This window comes from Phyllopteryx taeniolatus, chromosome 15 (genome assembly GCF_024500385.1).
Source record: "Phyllopteryx taeniolatus isolate TA_2022b chromosome 15, UOR_Ptae_1.2, whole genome shotgun sequence".
Lineage (NCBI taxonomy): Eukaryota > Metazoa > Chordata > Actinopteri > Syngnathiformes > Syngnathidae > Phyllopteryx > Phyllopteryx taeniolatus.
In genome coordinates, this window is record NC_084516.1 from 7,724,650 (window position 1) to 7,748,093 (window position 23,444).

General features: G+C 39.2%; 2 protein-coding genes and 1 pseudogene across 5 annotated transcripts in view; 2 read left to right on the forward strand and 1 right to left on the reverse strand.

Annotated features, from left to right (window-relative positions):
- nsmfa (NMDA receptor synaptonuclear signaling and neuronal migration factor a) overlaps nt 1–5,144 on the forward strand; it is a 49,879-nt gene extending 44,735 nt beyond the window's left edge. The window contains exon 15 of the mRNA XM_061798885.1: nt 2,336–5,144. Coding sequence (XP_061654869.1) covers nt 2,336–2,433 — 98 coding nt within the window. The 3' untranslated portion in view covers nt 2,434–5,144. The remainder of the gene's footprint in view (nt 1–2,335) is intronic.
- The window catches only part of LOC133489786 (calcium/calmodulin-dependent protein kinase kinase 2), a 35,904-nt gene that overhangs the window by 5,275 nt on the left and 7,185 nt on the right, over nt 1–23,444 (reverse strand). Inside the window, exons 3-17 of one of the 4 annotated variants that reach the window (XR_009791994.1) lie at nt 19,848–20,165; nt 18,433–18,480; nt 15,880–15,933; nt 14,743–14,794; nt 14,520–14,653; nt 13,487–13,523; nt 13,297–13,318; nt 13,100–13,188; nt 12,729–12,928; nt 12,570–12,623; nt 12,399–12,472; nt 12,226–12,313; nt 11,940–12,071; nt 10,772–10,869; nt 9,292–9,364 (exon numbers count right to left, since the gene is read on the reverse strand). Coding sequence is in view for 3 of the 4 variants with exons in the window: in XM_061798886.1 (XP_061654870.1) it covers nt 9,296–9,368; nt 10,772–10,869; nt 11,940–12,071; nt 12,226–12,313; nt 12,399–12,472; nt 12,570–12,623; nt 12,729–12,928; nt 13,100–13,188; nt 13,297–13,318; nt 13,487–13,523; nt 14,520–14,653; nt 14,743–14,794; nt 15,880–15,933; nt 18,433–18,480; nt 19,848–20,165 (1,473 nt within the window). In the remaining variant the exon portion in view is untranslated. Of the gene's footprint in view, nt 1–5,552; nt 9,369–10,771; nt 10,870–11,939; nt 12,072–12,225; nt 12,314–12,398; nt 12,473–12,569; nt 12,624–12,728; nt 12,929–13,099; nt 13,189–13,296; nt 13,319–13,486; nt 13,524–14,519; nt 14,654–14,742; nt 14,795–15,879; nt 15,934–18,432; nt 18,481–19,305; nt 19,342–19,847; nt 20,166–23,444 lie in introns of those variants that run through there. The other 3 variants (XM_061798886.1, XM_061798887.1, XM_061798888.1) reach the window with 3 other exon arrangements.
- LOC133489787 (nucleotide sugar transporter SLC35D2-like) lies at nt 20,920–23,440 on the forward strand (annotated as a pseudogene).

A 23,444-nucleotide genomic window follows, 5' to 3' on the forward strand; every position in this document is an offset into this window, starting at 1 on the left:
TAACCTGCCTCCCACCTATCTTGAAAGCTCCCGTTTTCCATATTTTGTTTGGCCATTCTTAGGAAGGGGAGGTGAACACCTGGGATGGGATTAAAAAAAAAAGCACTTGGGAGTGGGAGGCAGCGGGAGTCAACATCCACTAACCTCCATCCATCCATCCATCCATTTTCTGAGCCGCTTCTCCTCACTAGGGTCACGGGCGTGCTGGAGCCTATCCCAGCTGTCATCGGGCAGGTGGCGGGGTACACCCTCAACTGGTTGCCAGCCAATCGCAGGGCACATAGAAACAAACAACCATTCGCACTCACAGTCACGCCTACGGGCAATTTAGAGTCTCCAATTCATGCATGTTTTTGGGATGTGGGAGGAAACCGGAGTGCCCGGAGAAAACCCACGCAGGCACGGGGAGAACATGGAAACTCCACACAGGCGGGGCCGGGGATTGAACCCGGGTCCTCAGAACTGTGAGGCTGACGCTCTAACCAGTCGCCCACCGTGCCGCTCCACTAACCTTGTCAGCCTTTAAAAAAAAAAAAAAAAAAACATGCGGGATTGGCCAGGATTAAAAAATCCCACGGAATTGAAAAACCCAACGGGGGATTGAAAGGGGTTTAAAAAAAATCCCGCAGGTTTGGGCGGGATAAAAAAATTGCGCATAAAGTTTTCAGAGGGTTAGGGCATCATAGTAAGGGTTCAAATTAAGATGAGGATTTCAAAATGGGGTACAAATCAGGGTTTGCATTTCAAATTAGGGTTTTAAAACAGGATTAGGCGGGTTAAAAAAATGCGGGATTGGCCGGGATTCAAAAATCCAACGAGATTGGGTGGGATTTGGAAGAAAATCCAGTAGGATTCTCCGGGATTCAAAAAAATTTCCCTGGGATTGGCCGGGATTTAATAACACACGGGATTGGGTGGACACACAAAGTAGGGTTTCAAATTTGGGTTTTCAAAAGAGGGTTAGGGGATACCCTACCCCTCTTTCAGCAAGGTTTCAAATTAAAGTTAGAATTTCAAAATGGTGCACACGCAAAGTAGGGTTTCAAATTTCAATGTTCAGAGGGTTAGGGTATCATAGTAAGGTTTCAAATTAAGGTACAAATCAGGGTTAGCATTTAAAATTAGGGTTTTAACACAGTATTAGGCAGGTAAAAAAAAATACGGGATTGGCCCTGAGTCATAAAATACCACGGGATTGACTGGGATTAAAAAAAATCCAGCGGGATTGGGCGGAATGAAAAACAAAATCTAGCGGGATTGGCCGGGATTTTAAAATTTCCACAGGATTGAGGGGATTTTAAAAAAAAATCCATCGGGATTTTCCGGGATTAAAAAAAAAAATAAATAAAAACAATTTAAAAATCAGCGGGATTTAAAAAAAAAATCCCCAGTGGGATTTTAAAAAAAAACAACGCGGGAATCCTGTCCAATCCCGCGGGATTTTTTTTAATCCCGTGTGTAACCCTACTTTGAAACCCTAAAATTTCTCATAAAACCCTAATTTGAAACCCTACCCTCCTAAATTCCACATTTATTGTGTATACTTCTATATGACATTTGATGCCAGCTCTCAGGGTGGCATCGCTTGTATCATCTATTGATCTTCATTTACAGCACAACGTCATCAAATTGTTGCAGTTTCCATTTTCCATCCTTTTCCAAACCTGGAAATTGATCAAATCAAATTCCATACATACCTTGTGGTTTCCCAGACCAGTGACTCCCAACCACTGCGCTGCGGCATATTATCCAATTTATTTGGTCCCAAAATGATTATTCATTTACCAAAAATAATGTAACTATCTATGCCAGCGACATGCAGTCACAGGTGAAACAATTCACTGCTCATCCACCAGACTTAACCTGTAACCTGTTTTCATTCATGCATCAGAACGAGTCATCAGCTTTGTGCTCAACAGGTGGAGATTTCACACAAACAAATTGAGACAAAATCACTATTTATATGTACTTTTTGTGACCTTTTTTTTACAAGCACCAACATTATTGTTTAATTCTACTTTACTGAGTCACTAAAACTAGTCTGTAGGACTTTATTGCACTGCGCCCTGGCGGACAAGGCGGGCACACCAGAAGGAGCAGCATAATAAATTGACATGAAGCATTAAAACATGATGCACAAACTGATTAATTATTTACATTCTATTTAGTTTATTACTCGTTTTTAAAAAAAATAAAGCTCAATATTATAGAGTGCTATTAGTCCTAATTAAAAACACATTACAAAAATGTTTTTTTTTTTTGGAGCGGATTATTGGAATTGATTTCAATGGAGTTCTACAATGAAGGAATGAATTTTTCTCTTCCTCAAATGAAGGCAAAGAGATGATTGAGATGTACTTCGACTTCCGTCTCTACCGCCTTTGGAAGACGCGTCAGCACTCCAAACTGTTGGACTATGAGGACCTTTTGTGACGAAGAAATGCCGACGATGACGAGGGCGTCCTCTCGTGCCACAAGGAAAGCGTTGAGTGACGATGGACGTTTTGCTCACCTGGCGTCAACTCCATAAAAACATCATTTTTCTTCCCCAAGGTGGAAAAAGGGAAAAGGACCCTGAATGACTTGAGCTTATTTAAAAGAAAGAAAAAGAAAAAAAAAGAAACTAAAAAATGACTTTGTTGCTCTTTTCATCTTGAGTGCTTAAAAAGTCATCTGTAAAGAGCCCATTGAAGTCACCGTTTAGTTGCAAGAATGTGTGGTCGTGCCTCCTACATACAGTGGACATTAAACATTTTAAAATGCCATGTTTTTGTGATTAAAAAAAAAAAAAAAAAATGAGCCCAAGCTAAATCCTTTCAAAACTTTTTCCCCTGTCAATGGTTCCTACAACCTGTGTGACTCAGTTGCATTTTTTTTAAATACTTTCGAGTAAAATAAACAACTGAATGTGGTTGCACAAGTGTGCACACCCTCTTATAAATGGGTTTCAGAATTAACCAACCACATTCAAACTCATTAAATCAGCACACACCTGTCACCATTTAAAGTCTCTGATTAACCCTAAATCAAGTTTAAGTTGTTCCGAGTAGGTTGTTCCTTATATTTTTTTGTGCTTTCTAGTAAAGGCATGAAGAAGTTGCACACTTGTGTAATCAAATTTACATTTTTTTATTTTACTTTGCAACTCTTGAAGATGATAAAAAAAAAAAAAATTTGTTGTACAGGTTATAGGTTAACATTAATGATGGAAAAAGTTTTAAAATGATCTTTTGTCTCATTTTCTTATAGCACAGAAACCTTGCATTTGAACAGGGGTGTGTAGACGTTTTATATCCACTGTTAACATTCATTACTAATCCAGCCTTTGTGTCCGTGCAAGAATCCTAAATATCTGGTATAGCTTCTGTCATGTAGATAATAATAATCTTCACCATCGGATCAATGACGTCTAGTTTATTTTTGATGTGTGTTGCTGTGTGGTTTTCTTATGGACATACGTTGGAACAACTCAGGTTTTAGCCACTAAAGTAACAATTCTGTCTACGACATACCAATGTTTATCGCCATCTCGCTGGGAGTGAATGTACTATTAGCGCTACAGAAATGTACTGTAACTTTACATAGTTTTGTTTTTTTGGTATGAATGTGGTCGCTTACAATCGTGGAGGACAAAAAGTGATGTTGATTTCTTGTGCATTTTCTTTGTGGCTGTGAAAAGCTAAACGTGTTCACATTTCTGCTGTGATGTCAAGAGGGATGTAATAGCCATCCAAATGTTTGTTTGCCCTGGTGTTTGATAAATTGTAAGCAAGTACTGCAAAACTTCAAAAAAATAGCATAGGCATTTGACTACATTTCTTGGATTAATTGATCAAATAAAATAAATATAATAATAAAATTAAAATTCACTTTTTTTTTAATATTACTTTTAATGGGATGGGAGCATCTTTCGAAGTTCTGAACTCCTGTTTTCATGCCATGTCATACTGAGAGTTTCATCAGGTGGCTGTGGGTCAGCGTTCAGCGGTCTTATTTGAGACTGTCTCAACGGCGCTTGTGCTGGTTGCTCGATGCAATCCACAGAACTGTTAATGAATCAATGAATCATGATGTAATGTACAGAAAGAGAAAAAAAATTGGAGAGCGAAAAACAAAAGGGCTTGGATGACGAGTGGAAATGTTGAAAATTTAAGGCTGATTAGGTAATATAAATGTTCTGGCTATGAGTATTTTCTTAACTTGTCCTCAGTGGTGTCTGAGGAATAACACATTAAAGATGTCATTCTGTGATCTTTTTTTTTTTTTCTTTCCCGGATGATAATTCTTTAAAAACTCATCCACAAGGCTAAAAACCTGCCAGTCAAATGACAAAGTGGCACTCACGCAGCACAAAAAGTATTTATAATAGTCATTTTAGTCCGTAATTGACACGGCAAAAGACAAAAACATGGTTGTGCAAATGAAGTTGGAATGAAAGTACTAAAATAAATCAATAAAAACAATAATGTAAAATATTTTACACATTTTCATTTTAGAATCCAACCCCATTAAAGTTGCACACAAGTATGTTGACATCCCACAAAGAGTAACGTGATTGTGATTCACTACTGTCAATGCAAGAATAGCAAATGGGGGGATTTACACGTTGAGTCCGAGCTCTATTATAGCTTATAATGTTTGTACATATACACAGACTTAAGACAGTAGTTCCATAACACAGCAGACCAAGCATTCACTTACCTGCTTGTCGAAACAACATGAGCAAAGTCTCCCAAATATTTTCCAGTGTTGTCTCAGAGGTCTCTTTAATTCTTACTTCTAATTGGTTGCAATTTGTGGCCACTGGGTAAACTGTGATTACTTAATTTACCTCCAAAGTACTCCCTTTCCTCAGAGCTTTTTTTCCTAACTTCAACGTGGCGAGACTTTTTGCTATTTTCACTCTTTTTCCTGCCCAAATCTTTTCGCTTGTGCCAGTTTTCTGTGCCGGGACACCGCCTCCCGCCGAAAGTCAGCTGGGATATGCTCCAGCTCACCTGCGACCCCAATGAGGAAAAGCAGTGTACAAAATGTTTTCAGCTAATAATAGTTGTTGTGTTTTGACTTTTCTGGCTAAGACCTTGTTATCGAATAAATGTAGAGCCTGGACAAGCGCGAAAGTTCAGCGCTGCACTACATGCAAATTACTGTTGTTGTTTTTTCTAAAACCCAACCGGATGACTTTTGAAGCAAAACCTGTCGCCGAGCACACCAGTCGGAGTCTCCTCACTCACTTAATCTGAGTTAACGCTTTAATTTTGACAGCCCCAGTTATAAACACTTAAGCAATAGCTATTTCAACATAAATTGAATGTTTATATCCGTATGTCTATATATTATACTGCCCCCTGGTGGCCAATTCACCCAGATCACGTCACACATTTTGACACACTTTTTCCACCATTAATGTGACCTATGACCGGAACAACTTTTTAATATTTTCGAAGGAGGAATGAAAAATATACATCTGTAATAATCTGTTTGCATAAGTGTGCACACCTTCTTATAAATGGGATGTGGTTGTGAACAGAATTAACCAATCAGATTCAAACTCATGTTAAATGGGCGTCAGCACACACCTGAGTTTATATGCCTCAGTATGTCAGCATAATACACAAAAAAAAAACAAAGGCAACAAAAACTCTGGATACACAGCACACACACACAAAGTCTGTCAGAACTCCAAGAACATTTAAGTAAAGGTAGTTATATTTGTATTCAAACGTTTAAGAAGGAGATACAGTATGTATAGAACATTTTCATTTTAAAGTCCCATTATTGTTGCCAAAGGCATCTCATGCTATGACAATATAGTGTATGTTGGTGTTTGCATGCATTCTGTCGAGAAAAAGACCAATATAGTTGTTGTTGTTTTATGAAATGATTCAAATTGATTGACACTACACAAGGTGAAATTAAAGCCAGGACCTCATATCTAAGAAGTGCTTGCTTCTAAATGTATAGAAATGAAAATTAGTTGAAAATACTGTTAAGCTTCTCACGAGTGCCAAAACATTCAAGTTTTCACCTTGACCTCACTTTTTTGTAACATAACCATCAACTATGTACAGTATATTAGCAATATTTTGCACAAATTGTGTTTTTTTTGTTTTTTTTTTGCAGCAGCAGCAGTGTATCACTGTTTTGTGCTGTGAGCCATTGCAATCTGAGCAATTTGAATATGAGGGCCACAAGGAAATTGTCATGTTAGGAGAATAAAGTCGTAATCTTCAATTTTTGGGGGAGGGTTTAATGCTGCCGTATGTGTTTAGGATCATAATATTACCACGGTACTCATAAAATTACAGTCGTCTTGTCTCATAATAATATATTTTATAGTGCAACAGTTTTTCTTCTTTGACTACTTAAATTAAAAATGTAATTGTGAAAAATTATCTCTTCTCATATGAATCTAGATATGTAAAATTACGTGATTCTTCTCACTATAACAATTTAGTATGAAAGTAGCTGTAATTTTACTCTAATCCTAACCTAGTAAAATTAAGGATTTTTTGTCATAATATGACTTTGTGGTTGTAAAATGATGACATTTTTGACAAGTTTATTTTTAATATTCCATTAGTCTCATTAAATGACAAATTTTCATCCTGCTGTATAATGATGACTTTTACTTGAAATATTACAACTTTATTCTCAGAAAAAAACACTCTTCATCTTAACCCAAATATACGTTTATCATTATATTACCACTTTATTCTTTTAAAATTACAACTTTATTACTTTTTTTTGTCCAATTCAAATGACCACTTTTTACTTGTAATATTAAAAATTCCTTCTGTAAAATTAGTACTTTTTCTTTTAATGACTATATATTTTTTTTAAAAAGTTTCTAGACAACTTTATTCTGATTAAATTACAACTTCAATCCAGATCATAACTTTTTTTGTGATAATATGCTTTAAACTGTAATCATAAAATGACAACTTTATTCTCATTAAAACTATTTTCATTCAATTATGACTGTTTTTGTACTGCTGATTAAGAAGATTATGACTTTTTCTCAGAAAAATAATTTTTCTCATCACATGTGGTATACTTTTTTTCAATGTGGTCCTAATATTCCTTCATAGTACTGCACTTGACACAAAATTTAAATTGCACAAAGAGTAGAAAAAGAGACGAATGCATAGTGCTCATGTTTAAAAAAAGAAAAAAAAAACAATTTCCCTTTTCGGATCCATTCAGCACACACAAGTGCTGATGCAATTATTGTGTATGAGCATTAAATATAATTGTAATTAGACACATCCGGTGATTTTATCTGATTCGAAAACTGCAGTGAAGACGGAAAAGAAGGTAACAAAACATGAAAAAAGGTTCACAAATACAAAAATCACAGCTAATTAACATGGCAACATGGCACATCTTTTTTTCAAAATTTCTCAACTAGATATGTCATGCATAGATTTGTACAAAAAAAACTTTAAGCTGCACTACGTCTCGATTTCAAAATGTATTTAAAGGTTCTTTAAGTTGCTTTACATGAAAAAATTATGCACGGTCAAATGTTTTGGTGTCTTTTTTAAAATGTGCAATTGTAAAAGAACGTCAGTGCATTTTTTCTTTACATACAAAAACACAAATAAGAACATTCACTAGTTTCACTTGAGGTTCGAGAAGCGAGAGTGTTGTCAGTCCAAATGATTGAGGACTAACGTGGTGTTGAAACAATACAAACACTACGTAAAAAACAAAAAACAGAAGCGCTTATTAACTGTTTGTAGAGGCTTTTCCAAAAGTCACTATACACTTCCTTTTTTCTTTTTCGTATCAGGTATGATTTGGACAGACATGAGGGGAATAGGTGTTCAACATTTTACAGCTTTGCAGTTTTTGTAAGCATATCATTGCAAAGCACGCAGCACGAGGCCTGCTACTACCACCACTGGCGAAGACACTGAACTCCTACAGCAGGTGTTTATGCCAAGTCGGCGAAAGTATCCGGGGAGCTGCAGTGGAACTCCATCCATCCATCCATCCATTTTCTGAGCCGCTTCTCCTCACTAGGGTCGCGGGCGTGCTGAAGCCTATCCCAGCTGTCATCGGGCAGGAGGCGGGGTACACCCTGAACTGGTCGCCAGCCAATCGCAGGGCACATAGAAACAAACAACCATGCGGTACGGGCAATTTAGAGTCTCCAATTAATGCATGTTTTTTTTTGGGATGTGGGAGGAAACCGGAGTGCCCGGAGAAAACCCAAGCAGGCACGGAGAGTACATGCAAACTCCGTACAGGCGGGGCCGGGGATTGAACCCGGGTCCTCAGAACTGTGAGGCTGACGCTCTAACCAGTCGTCCATCGTGCCGCCGCAGTGGAACTCAGCACGCGCAAAAGCTCAATTCAGCGGAAGCTGCACTGTTCGTCAAGGACAGATTCTGTTTTGAGAAACTTGCCTTGGATAGGGTAAATTCCATTGGAGCAGTATAGACATAAAAGCCTCTCAAAGTGGCGCTGAACTGCAGTCTGGGACAGGCAAACTTGTTGCGAGACGGCAATTTTACGAAATTGCTCCAATGTCAATTGGCGAGCCATGGGCAAAGAAATGACAAAAACTGCAAAGCCGAATGACTGACACTTGCAATGAAATAGAAAAAAGAAAGTGTATGGTGACTTTTGGGGAAACCTATATGGAGTTAATTTCTTTAAAATCGTACAAAAAGATTCAACAGAAGCACAACATGACAAAATGTTCCTCTAGTATGGAGTGATGAAGAAGAAGCCTATGATTGTTCACAAAGTACTACATTGAGTGATTTTAAAGCTTTCTATTGTTCGTAAATGGTAGGTCAGGAAAAGTTTAAATAGCTTATCAATCCACGAGGAACACATGCAGTCAGTAAACAATTTAGCACTCCCCCACACTACTTCTTCAAGAAAATAAATTACAACATAAAAGTAGAGGCTGCCACTCATGCAAGAGCGAGGCAGATACAAATTTCTTGTTTGATTTGACTTAAATTGGTGTTGAAGACTGAGAATTGCTCCCTGACTTCCATAAAGTGTGTGCTGTCATCGGCACACCCCTATTGCACCGTACCTGGAAGAGTTGTCAAGTAAGGAGAAAGGAGAAGCACGGGGTTGGGGGTGTCGTCTAAACTAGCATGAATCACACGGAAGCCTGAGACTGAGCATGCTAACGCTAAAAGACGCATGCAAAGAAAAGAGGACGCCTTAAACGACCCCTGGTTTCCTCCCCGCCATGTGTCCGCCTCCCAGGAAAAGTAGAAAAGTGACGGCTAAAGGGGTGTCGTGAAAAACATAAAAACCTACTGCATCAAGAAAGGGCCTCGTCTTCTCCTACGTAGGGAAGCTCGATGCTCCTCATGCCGTCTCCGGGCTGCTGCTTCCTTGAAGAGAACACACACGGGCACGCAAGAAGTGAGGCCACGCCACGGGCTGCCGTCTGGACTGTACAAGCGTGCGCAGAGGAACATGACCCACGATGCAAAGAGACAAGCGAGCGCTCAAGGCTCTTGGCCAGCCTTTGGGAAAAGTCACACTCGCAAAGTTAAGGGAAAAACTTGAGGAAAAAGAGTGTTCACAAAAAATGTGTTCAGTAATCCCTCCTTTAGGTAAATAGGTCAAATATGCAAAGTGGCAACCAATAGGCATTTTTAAAAGTAATTACAGTACTACTTCTGAACCCTTGACTTTTCAAAACCGCGGTATACTTTCTATACAGTCATTGGCCCCTGCCTATGACCACATATTTGTTTGCTTTTATTTATACATATTTTAAAGGTGTATGAACCTCCCCAGTCTCTTATTAATCTTCCACACACTCCTATTAACCTCTACCATACGCTTTCTATACTCTTAAATGCCTTTTAAACTCTTAAACATACAGTATTGTAATGCGAATTATATGCGATATGAATGTGAAAAAAAAATACGCTGCCTTTGTTTAGAGAAAACATTGATTAATTGCATCAAAATTGGAAATATCGGATTGATATCATATTTCTTTATCCATTTTTTACTAAACTAATTTAAAGTCTTTGACACAAATAAAAAAAAATGATAATGGATTATACTTTAGATTTTCTTCGATTTATGTCACAGCTGCTCTAACTAAACGAACAGCATCGGTATTCACCAAACCGTGGAACCCAAATTATATTTTGATGTTTAAATAATACGATCATTGTTATCCATGCTGTGATTTGCAGGCTGTTGCCTGCCTCTTGCTCAAGTGGCAGGCAAGTATCATTATAGGCTCCAGCTCACCCATGACCACACGTGCTATAGAAAGTGGATGGATGGATATTATCCATGATTTTCATATGTACTCTTTTGCAAAAAAACCAACAAAAAAAACCAACATTATTTCTCGATTATTATGTCAAATTGTAGTTATTTTGCATTCGTCAATGGAATTTTTTTTTTTTTTTTTTTTTAGAGTTTGTGCTTGATTTTTTTGTAACCGCTCAAATTTGGGTGTAAAAAAGGTGAATTCTCTATTGCCGTTGAAAATGTTACATCGTGGAGAGAGCTCACTGAAATTAAAATACTCCGCCTTAAAGAACTGCATGATGCATGTTCTCATATTCTGTTTAAGCGATTTGCAGGGGGCCGCTCTTTTGGTTAGCAATTCCGTTTTTTTTCTGGGCTAAGAAGTTACTCTTAAAAGTTGGAAATATTTGCAAATGTCCGCTTTTGGTCGTGTCGTTCATCAGGCACTCACTAATACAGTATCCAGTGTGATTACACATATAAGATCATCCAATTTTTGTCATGTCTGTGTCCTTACATCTGTCCTGAAGTGCACGAGCTGCTGCATCCCTCTTTACGCACCCAGTCGAAGGGGTTCCCAAAGGAGCGCTTTCTCAACATGGTTCTCACCAGAATCTGACCAACAAAAAACAATGTAAAAAAATATTGTGCACAACATTGCTTAAATTTAGTGAAAAAGCAAAACACAAGAACCATCTGAGGGGGACCTATTTTATACCTTTTGTTAGCCTACTAGTATCATTATACAAGTCAATTTTAAACTTACTGACAGTAAGTTGAACTGAAATGAATGAAAAACACAATGTGCTTGTTAAAGATTTTGTTCTTTTCTTTGTGTAGATTCTCAGTCATCCAGGTCATGGTAATCCACAAATGGTCAATTAAGGCAACTAGTTGGTTAAATTTGTTGTGTTTTTCCTTGTTTTCCAAAAATGTACAAATATGACTTAGGCAACTATGCTATTAGGATAAATATTTGCAGTAGATGAAACCCACACAGGGTACACAAAATTATTTCTAATTGGTTAAGATTTAATACGCATCCACTTTCTCTACTGCTTGTCCTTATTAGGGTCTTAGGAGAGCTGGAGCCTCGATGGAATTAAAATGTACATTTCACTGTATTGTATTTATTATTATTTGACTTTCATTGTCGAGGTTCCCAAGAATTTCATATCATTATTATTATTATATGGGACAATAAATAAATGTGTTTGTTCCTATGTTGGCGGCACGGTGACCGACTGGTTAGAGCGTCAGCCTCACAGTTCTGAGGACTGGGGTTCAATCCCCGGGCCCGCCTGTGTGGAGTTTGCATGTTCTCCCCGTGCCTGCGTGGGTTTTCTCCGGGCACTCCGGTTTCCTCCCACATCCCAAAAACATGCATGAATTGGAGACTCTAAATTGCCCGTAGGCATGACTGTGAGTGCAAATGGTTGTTTGTTCCTATGTGCCCTGCGATTGGCTGGCAACCAGTTCAGGGTGTACCCCGCCTCCTGCCCGATGACAGCTGGGATAGGCTCCAGCACGCCCGCGACCCTAGTGAGGAGAAGCGGCTCAGAAAATGGATGGATGGATGAATATCTACACCCTGAAAGGATCAGGGGATAGCCTACCTTGTTCATATTCAATTTATGGAATCAGCCACCGAAATGTGTGAACGAGACATAATATGCGGTACGTACCACTGTTGCCAGGCTTGGGATGTGTTTGACCGAATTCTCTACTTCCTCCTCTGTCACCTCAATCAGCATACAGCAGTTGTCATCTTCGGGTGGGAGGGGCTCTGCGCCGTGTCTCGTCACCCACGGGTGCACCTGAGCACAAAATCACCAGTCGAAAACACTTCAGTGGGCCCGAGAGAACAACACAGAAGTTGACTTTTTGCAAAATAAAATAAGACACTTGAAGACCTGCGACGTTATCTGCATTCAGTAGTAAAAGATGCACAATATCACTTCAAGTATTTACCTTTATCTGTGAAATTGATATTCTGGTTTCTGGATTCTTGTCCAACATTTTGAGCAACAAATCTTTGAGGTCATCTGATACGTCAGCACTGTTGAGACAATAAGACTTGTACTTGATTTTCTTCTTTGTAAATGTGACCACACAAGCCGCTGTTAACAAGAGTAGAAACTGACTGTTCGGGTAACTCCACTGGTTGTGTCTTGATTTTCTGATGCAAATTGAGGATGCGCTCATCCATAAATGGACACTGAAAATAATAATAATTTAAAAAATACACAGAGGTTTGAGTTGTAATCAATCCTCAGAAGAGCAGAATATTTTATTAAAATGATGAACTGACTCACCACTCCAAAGGCAAAGCAATGAAGCGTCACACCCATTGCCCAAACATCCAAAGCCTGCGGTAATATTAAAAATGTGTGTATTAGTATATGGAAATAGGTCATGTATTACTGCTTATCATCTCCAGAGGGCGCCTGTTAGTCAGCTGACTTCTACTTCACCTTGCCGGAGAAGTTCTTCCTAGTCTCTGACAGCGTTTCAGGGGCGAGGAAAGCGGGTGTTCCCACAGTGCTTGTCAGGAGGGCGTCGGCCCCCTCGAACTGGTTGCTGACGCCGAAGTCTGCGATCTTGATGTGTCCATCCTCGCCCACCAGCAGGTTGGAGGGCTTGACGTCTCTGTGGATGATCCTCTGATAATGTACTGTGGAAATGGAACACCATAACATCAATATTTTTTTTTTTAACCTCACTATGACAAGCATTTGAGATTCAGGGCTTTGAAATATGAATTAATCTTTACTTGATGTAAAAAACATTTTAAAAAAAAAACTAAGACTAAGTGGAATGATAACAGGATATCTGCAGGACTCACAATACTCGATTCCCCTGAGCAGATCCTGGAAATAAAAGCGAGCCTGGTCTTCGCTGAAAGGTTTATCTGTCGGCACCTCCATCACAGCTCTGGACACAACCACGTACACAAATACACACGCAATTAGCAATCATAACTAATGAGATTGAACTCATTCCAGTGTCAGAAACATTACAATAAAATAGGCTGAAGCTTACCCTTGTTTGACCAGCTCAAACACTGTAACGCAAACACGTGATTAGTACAGCAAATGTTTGCAGTCACCACAATAGAAAAATAATTAACCATAGTGGCATTGTCAGGTGCACATGGTCAATATGACTGTTTTATATGGATATGTGTGCGCACGTATTGTGCAGAAGGTAAGATTGTCTGGCCACAACATACCCATGTACAGATGGTCCTCACTGGGGTCATCCAAAACCTGGCACCAAATCACACAGAGATGAAAATGAAAACACACACATGACACACTCTTCATGCATTCTTACCAGTGGTTTGTGATTTTCATAAATATAGATCTAGTCTTCATACAGATGTGGCGCTCTAGGCAAGATTTAATTTTATGGCACCCCCTTCCATTGGCGATTTACAAGCGAATGGCATTGTTTTTAACATTGCCTTTCATTTGTAAGATAACATGTCACCCAATTTAAAATAGAACATTTAAAATAATAATAAAAAAAAAAATGTCTCAACTATGCATGTAAGATACACACAGTATTCTTTTTTCTAATATGCATATTAAAATTGATACAACTTTATTGTTCTTACGATGAAATGTTGATTAGCAGATGCAAAGAAGCAGTAATCTGCAGTTTTATATGGCATGTGGAAATGGTAAATTATGTAGTAATCAAGTTAATAATGTGTACTTTTACACTGGTGAAAAGTTTAAAACAATTAACATGTTTTACACAATTTGAACTGTAGAATAAACAACTAGAGTTTCAAATCTGACATATAAAGGGGTAAAAAGGAACAGCATTTTGATTGACTATTAAAAGCAGGACAAAGGTTACCAAAACAAATAATAAAAGCCTCGACCAATATAGACACCAACTGAGTAGGTTTAATGTCTACAAATGACCCTGAACAATTGAGACCCTTCAATCTTCCTTTTTATTTACTGAGTGACCATGTTGAGGCTAATTGCTAAGAAGCAAGTTATCAACTTAACAACTGGCGCTTCATTTCATTACTGTATTGTATTTGGTACAGTATTATTTTGTAGTCATTTGTATTAATATTGACTGGTTATTGCTTTACAGTTGAATGTATGTTTCTAATTTAAGAGCTCATAGAAACTACAGTACTTTTATATATATATATATATATATATATATAATATTGAAGGTGAGATTGAGTTTTGCGGTGCCCCCTGAAAGCCACGGCACACAACATGAAGACTGTCATTCACCTCTACTAGTTTGACCACATTAGAATGGTCCAGCTTTTTCAGGATGGCAATCTCTTGGTAGACCCGCTCCAGGGGCCCTTTGGGTTGCGGGAGGCCCTCAGGGACTGCTTTGGCTCCTCGAGGTGGCGGTCGTCCTGATGGGGAAGAAATTATATTAGTAGTAGTAGCAAACAACATCGGAACATGTTTAAGCGTTACGGATGGCATCTGTATGCCGACTTACGTGGGAAACCCGCCTGCCTCATCAGCCTCTTCTTGGACAGAACCTTCATGGCCTATAGATTTGAAAAAAAAAAAGATTAAGAACATGGACACGGGTCCTCTTAAGTATGACCTTTGGAAAAATTACGCCTTCAAGGTCCTGGATTATCACTCCAACATAATTGTATCTAACCTATTTTAACTCAATTCTGTCTAAAAAACATACAGACTTTCAATCTTGAGGCGACATAATGCCGCAAGGCTCCCGTGGAGTCAAGAAGAGATCGAGTTATATGACACATCCCAGACTGTTGAAGTGTTCAAGCTCCCAAGCGATTTCGATGCTTTAAAATGGCTAATAATTTGTAAAAAATAAATAAATAAAATAAAATAAAATAAAATAAATAAATATTATTATTATTATTATTATTATTACAGACCATGTGCGGACCAGCCATTAGTATTGATTTGTGAAAACATAAGTAATTTACCATATATGTACTTTATGATTAATGCCACCTAATGTAAGAAAGTAGTTTCTCTTTCATGCGTTTCACTGTCTTGGTCAGTCACCATCAAAGTTGCTATTAGCCACTATTGAGTGAATTTTAAAACTGTAGTCAAAATATATACAGTAATAAACGTTTTATAATGGCCACAATTTTATTATGTCAATTTTGGTTGTTTTCTATGGGAAAATCATTAAAAAATTAAACATATACATACACTGTACATACAGTACATCCAGACTGGCATTCAACCAGCGTTCCAAAACAGATCTGTGCTTGACCTTAGAGCATATGGCCCGTGACAAAAAATAGGTTTGACAGCCCTGCCTTAGAGGTTCTACCGTACTCTTGTCTGTCCCTCAGTTATTATGATAGTGATACAATCAGCAAATGTGTCATGCAAGCTTTGTCACTTGTGAGCCTCATTAAAATCATCTGCAAGTCACGTTCTATCTGTATCATGCTGCTTAATGACAATCACAGCGAAGCACAGCAACCATAGAATACTGCACTGGTGTGTTATCACTCATGTGTGATCATGTGACAAGCGGCGAAGAATGCAGGTGAAGGAAGTGACAGACACAAAAGTGAACGTTGCATTCGTGTTGTGTACGTGTATGAGTGTTGTGTCAAGCGTGACAGTGACTCACATAATAGGTGTTGTCGTCTTCGTTGTAAGCCAGCTTGACAACACCGTAGGAGCCCTGTAGTAGTTCAGGGGTGGGGGTTGGGGGGGAGACAGAAACTGTAAGAGGAACCAATGACATGAGGCGGAGCAGCTGTCAATGCTTTATGGAAGAATACTACACAAGATCAACCACACAAACATGCGCATGAAGGATGCGAGTGGGCTGACAGCACGCACTGATATTGTGCCAGCTGTCTCAAAGAAACAATAGTGACCTTAGCATCATCTCTCCCGCACTCTGCATTTCATTTTTTTATTTCAGGCTAATTAAGGAAATGGAGATTATCTGATCGAGTCCACACACACATTAAAAACTCGTCTCAGTTACATGCCTGAGGGAGAGAGAACCAGATTGGTTTCTAGTGAGAGGAGCAGATTGGAGAGGCAACGCCATGTCGCTTCTTCACAAGAGTCTCTTATCTTGTTTTAGAACACATGCACATGAGGGATGTGCCTAAAAGTCGACTGTTAAACCGGAAATTGACAACTTTTTCTTGTTTTAAAAAAAGGTCATTTTCACCCAAACCACTATTAGCGTAGGTGACACAATGGTGATTAAGCCTTACATCTTGTTTTATTTTTTAGTCTTTGATCTTTTATATTTAGTGTCTACCGTATACATTCCCGTGTTGGCCCAGTTGGTGGCGCACCGAAAATGAAAATTTTGCAGAGCAATGGGTGGAGCGCAGTTGTAAAACGCTCACTAAAAAGAATATTTTGCTTTTCTACAGCATAAGATAGCCCTTCAATAATTACTGTGTAAACAACAACAATAATAAATATTGCCGCAAACTAACAATATCTGCCTGTTTTTAAGGAGTCGTTGCCTGCCAGCAGTGACCCAATATGCCTCTCGTCCTTACTGGTCTATTTTTATTGCTTTTGTTGATCCTTAACTCATTACTTTTAACGTGTGTGTAAGTTAACTTGCTAGTGACCCAGGGTTATGGTTTGCGAGAACTTTTATCCACTTGATTATCACTTTGAGCGTTGTAACACTGCTGCCGCATCATCGCCTGTCATGACGTGGAGAGGCTCTCCCCGCCGGCTGCCACAACATCCTAAATCTCCCTACGGACATCGATCGCCGGTGACATACAGCCGAGGTCCGGAGACGTGAGACGAAAAGCATGATCGAGATGGGGAAAGAGGAAGAAGAGCCGGACAACGGGCGAAATACATCTTCCACGTGCGTGAAGTGTCACCCCCCACCCGCACATTGAGCCATTGGATATGTGGATGCGCGTTTGATGCTGCACAAACAGTATGTTGTACTTTATCATATTTATTAAACCATAAAAAGATAGATTAATAGTTGGAAGAAGCAAGTTGCTACAGAATCAGGACACGGGAGAGCGATACAGTATTTGAAAAGATGCTCGCTTATTTGAATGACCGGTGAGAGGCACAAACGTACGTATGTACATACGCATACCGCCAGCATATATTTTGGCCACCGGCTGCACTTTTTTATCCACAGGTACATTAGAAATATAGCTAAGTATTGTTGTAAGACACAATATGTTTACTCTTAAAATGTACATTATTTGAATGGTTTAGGGGGAACCTGGAAATGTATGTGTGTGTCTCTACATTAACACCAACCTAGGTTGCAACACCGCAGTGGTTAGAGAACGTATACAGTATGTATGCTGTATATTTAACGATTGAAAGTTTCTCTCGCCCGTTTTATTTACCTTGTGGGTTTCAACAGCTCTAAAATACAATACACTGGTGTATATTCACTCGCGAGGGGTTGGGAGAGGGGGAGGGGACAGGTGGACTCGGCAGAGCCTACGTCATATCGAAACGACAGACGCTTTGTTGTAAAGCTGAATTGCAGCAGAAGAGGGTGCCAAAAATCGCAGATTATAGCTTTAAGACTATATCTACCCATCCATTTTCCATAGCGCTTATCCTCATGAGTGTAGCAGCGGAACTGGAGCCTATCCCGGCTGATTCTGGGTGAGAGGTGGGGTATTCCCTGGACTGGTCGCAAGTAAAGCGCACATATAGATAAATTTGCATTGACAGTTATGGACAATTTAGTGTCTTCAATTAACGAAGACGTATGTTTTGGGAATGTATTTTTTCATGCCGCACAACAATCCATCGATTAATAGTGATGATAAATAATGACTAATGACTCATTTTCACCATAGCCTATCTTGGGCAAAGTAGTCACATGCTCATCCCAACATTTTATTTTTAAATCAAGATCCATTTACACTATACAGAACTGTAAATCGACATTGACAAGTAAGATCCACTGAGTCTGCCACAACTCTTTGGAGAGTCCTATTTATACCGGCCCCTCATCCATCTTTCAACTCTCTGGTGGGCCGACTGGCTTGCAAAAAGCTCGGGAAATGAGGACATCCGGGAGGGTGGATGTATGAGAGCACATTGCCTGTCCTCCATGATGAACGCTACTTGACAGACACGGGGTAGGCGGAAGGGAGAAAGTGACAGAAGAGTCGGTGAATGGGAGCAATCAAGAGTTCTCTGATGGTACCTTTCCGATCTCATCTTTTAGCTTGTACTGGTTGAGTTGAACGCAGTCCTTGAAGAGCAGCCAGAGAGACGAGAGAGAGAAAGAGCAGTAAAACATAGTTTGAAAATCAAATAAATGCAACAGTTAGACATTTTAAAAAAGAGCTTTTAAAAATGTTCTTACAAAATGTGATTGGCAAGGACATCCTACAAATGCTTGCCTTGCGTCTAACAAATACTTCAACGGCTCTTGAGAGAGAATAATTCAACTATCACAATCACTTAGAACGTCACGGATCTAGGCAGAGGTACCTTACTGCTGTTACTGTTGCGCTACCTTAACAAGTGTGAGATGTAGAAATCCGCAACAACTCTAAAGACTTGACAGAATCATTCTCTGCTTAATATGCAGCATGTCTGCCATTCCAGGGATGAGACTTATGACGCAGCTTTGAAGAACAGTTTGTCCTGCAGCCTTTTTTTTTTAACAGTGAGTGCCAAAGACGGATGAGAACAAAGACACCGCTGAGAAGCATCTGAAGCCAGACTACAGAGACGAGTTCGCCACAGAGGGATACAGTGACTAAGCAAGCTGCTATTTTTAAATGTAGTGTTGTGAGCGTGGTGGTGCAGTAAAAGTGCTGTGCCCTCCAATGATAAAATGCAGAACAAACTCCACATTACCTGCATATTTAAAAGAGTAGTCTGTTTGACAGAGCGTTAAGATCCCTTAAGATTTGCAATGAAATCACATTGCGCCTACTAGTTGTGACAATTACTGGGAAAGGAAGTCTCAACTAAGGGGGTTTGGGTGCTATGTCAATTTCGAGATCATTTATTTGCTATTGATGTCTCTCCGCTAAAATCTACATTTATTGAGACTATAAACTCTTACCTTTGCATCCACAAAGGTCACCCTTCCCCAAGTGGCATTGCTGCTTTTGAGACAAATGAAGATTGGAGGATGGCTACGTATAACTTTAAAAACAATGATAATTTTTTGCTAATGCAGATGTTTAACTCAGAGTGGATATTCAAGGAGCATAGAGCAAATATTCATTACTTTGTTCACTTTAGGATTTTAGACTGCTAAACATTTCAACATTGACCTGAACACAACACTCAATTAGAATGTATTGTACCTAAAAGTTAATTAAAAAAAAGTTCATGAATAAATGTTTGCAAACTGCTTTAAATTTCAAATGTATTGTCCTTAAAAGTTAAATATAATTGAACTCTAATGAACAAATGTAATGTACTGGATTAAAACAAAGTTTAAGCCACTGTATTATGTACATTTTCAACATTTAATTCAGTGGTTATTTTCCATACCCTATCACTGATGTTAAATATTCCTAAGAAAAAAAAAAAAAAAAAAAACACATTTTAAAGAGGGATAATACTTAAAATGTGATTAATATGACGGTTATGCCATACCTGGAGGTCTGTGATGGAGACACTGTGGGATTCCACAGTGGGCCGGCGAGGCAAGCGTGGAGAGGAGTGGGGTGATGTGATGGGGGAGTAGGGTAACGACGGATAAATGTAACGGCCATTGAGTCCCGGGGAGCTGCAGGGGGAAGTCTGTGTTTGCGAGCGCTCCTGCAGTGACAGTTTCCTGTCTGACAGGTTCAGCCGTGTTCTTTGCTCCTCTCCAGCCGGCAACAGAGCTTCCGGGCGACCGACCGTGTGAGAGAGTAGGTCGCAGGCCGTGGTGGAGCAGGGCGGCGTTTCAGAGCTGTCCATTTCTTCTACCTAAAATGCGACGAATTATTTGGACAGTGAAGAACTTAAACCGATTCGCTATCTAAAAATACTTTAGTATTTACATTGGAACCTCTTAGTTCAGTCTCAGTCCATTTGGATTTCTAAACAACATAGTGTCAAAATAAATAATATATTCCAGGGTTAAGCTGTCCTCATCCTAAAACTTTTGTTTACTATACAGGTATTTTAAATTACATTTTAATAAATGTTTACTATACAGGTATTTTAAATTACATTTTAATAAATGAGTTAACTGCTAATAGTAAAATTTAAAATAATTACTATCACTGACAAACATTTTGCGAAGGTGATCTCACCTTTTAACATTCTTACATATCAGACAAGTATCAAGAGAAGGTACCACTGTGAAGACTCAAGACTAAAACAAATTGAAGACTGAACTTTGATGAGGTTTAAAAAAAAAAAAAAGGTTATTGTCTAATTTGGAGAGCCAAATAAAGGTACAGATCTAGAAATTGTTTTTGCTATTATACTTTGCTAACATTGGGTACAAATGGGGAAGCCACGCACCAGATCCAGCAGATGGAGCTGGAAAAAGTTACCTGTGTGTGGCATTTGGCACCAATTTTGTAATCTGCATTACTGCTTAAACAGTGTAAAAATAAGTATTGCTATATACTGTATGTCAGTGGTTCTTAGCTGTTCTGTGGGTCAGTCTCAGGGGTTCAGCAAAGGTCAAGACACACTCTTGTTACTAAGAAAGCCTCTGAGATACTCATACCATTTGTTACGTATCTTTTACGAGCAATCCTTTTTAAGTATGATAGACATCAAAGTTCGAAAAAAATAAAAGACGTTGAAAAAACGATATCAAAGCAACAGACTCAGCATAATGAATAAGATCGGTGACTATGATGATTTTTCTTTCTCGTTTGTTAGCTATATCTTTCTTACAGCTTGACATCACTTGAGCAAAATTTTATCACGCTTGTACGACTATCGTCATACATATTCTATCAGGGGTTGCAAATGTGTCGAGCAAGCTACCCACGCACCTCCTGACTGAAAGTTATACGTTTGAGATAACAGATGGAAACTCCCCACACTGTGGGAACAGAGAGACATAGATAAAGGAAGACAAATCCCGAAAGATGACCAGATAATCCCAGGAGACGCTAAATGCACTGAAATCTCTTTTGTATGACTAGTATTTGCATTAATACAAAATCAAACTTATTTCTTTGTCTGATTATTGACTCCAGGGAATGGCGCACAAACCTCCGACTATGTTTTTGAAGCTGTTCACCGTTTGCTTTTACGGACTCAGCTTCTTCCTCATCGTCGTGGTAAACAAGAGCGTGCTCACCAATTACAATTTCCGCTCGTCGATACACGTCGTGATTGGGCAAATGTTGACCACGGTGGTTGTCCTGCAGGTGGGCAAGGCTGTAAGGCTGATCACCTTCCCAGACTTGAATTCTAATTACCTCTCCTTTATTTTGTCAGTCAACTAACTGGTCTGTAGGCCTCCAAAAGGCTCAACTCGCCGATGATTACGGTGCTCAGGATGTTTTCCTTGTTGTTCACAATGTTAGCTCAATGTCCTGCTCAAGAAGAAAATGTCCTGGTCAGACCAGCTGACAGTATTTACAATGCTACTTGGGGCAGTCATCGCTGCGAGCACAGACATGTCCTTTGACCTGCAAGGCTATGTCTTCATCCTCCTCAACACCTGCTCAGCATAGCCAACAAAGCAAACATCAAGCAGAAATTGGATTCAGAGAAGCTGGGCAAATATGGATTACTATATTATAATGCGTTGTTGATGATCGACATGCAGAAGGCCGTGGACTATGGCAGCTGGTCAGACGTGTTCTTCCACATGCAGTTCTTCATGTCCAGCATTATGGTGTTTATGCTCATGTACCACATCTGCACTGACCGGCGTTATCGTGGGCTGCATCAAGGATGTCCTGGTGACCTACATTGGAATGGTGTTCATCGGAGACTACATCTTCTCCTGGACCAACTTCATAGGTTTGAACATCAGCATTGCAACCAGCCTCGCTTACGCCTACAACAGGCCGCGAGAGGAGCAAGCTCAGCAAGGCCAGTGAAAGCACCAAAATGGACATCAAGGCCAGGTTTACAGACATTTTCCAGCACGCACACACGTGCACACACACACACACACACGTGAGAGAACCAGCTATTAGCTTCTGATTTTCTAACCTTTTAGCTGTTTAGTAGGAAATGAATAAAATATGAGAGCGGCACTTGTCAAAGTGAAGTTGCGTATTTCTGAACTTGTCTCGATAAAGCAAGAGCAAAAGTCACATTCATTTGTAATAACTATTCAATGACTTAGGTTTGTGTTTTACATGTGAAATTCATCTGTTGTTGGTTTTGTTCTTTGAACACATTGGTTTTGTGTGCAGCCGATGCATGGTTCATTTTGTGCACTAATAACATATATAACTGTTTTGAGAAGAAAAAAAAATCACCTTTGAAGGGTTCGATGAATGCCCATATGAAACTTAAGGGGTTCAGTACCTCCAACAAGGTTCAGAACCACTGCTGCATGTAGATGTATGTAGAGATTATGTTAAAAGTCTATACCCATATTCAAATGCCAGGCTTTTGTGATATCAAATTAGACCAAGATAAATTGTTTAAAAACATTTTACACCATGTATGTGGCCTGTACATGTACAAATCCATTGGGAAAAAATTAAAGAGGGGAAGTAATAATAAACAACTGAGATAAGGTGGTTGCACAAGTGCGCACATCCACTTATAACAGGGGACGTGGCTGTGTTCAGAATTAACCAAACACATTCAAACTCATGTTAAATGGGAGTCCGCACACCTTCCACTGTGGCAAGTGCCTCTGAATAACGGCAAATAAAGTTTACCTTAAAAAAAAAAACTGGAAAACAGGTGAGGGAGCCTACCAAGAGGCCGAAAACAACACTGATGGAGCTGCAGGAATTTCTGCCAAGTACTAGCGGTTTAGTACGTTTGACAACAATCTCACATCATCTTCATATGTCTGGGCTATGGGGTAGGGTGGCAAGATGGAAGCCTGATCTTACAAAGAAAAGAAACACTTTAAATCTTAACTTGGATTCATTTTTTACATAAGAAAAATCTGACAATGGAACAGGCTTGTATAGACAGACTTATATTTTCCGAACTTCTACTCCTAACAAAATTTTGGTCAAGATTTGAATTGCATGATATCAGGGGCATCTGATTTTAGAGGTTCCACTGTGGTTTCTAAGTTCTTTGGTATTTTGGTATCCT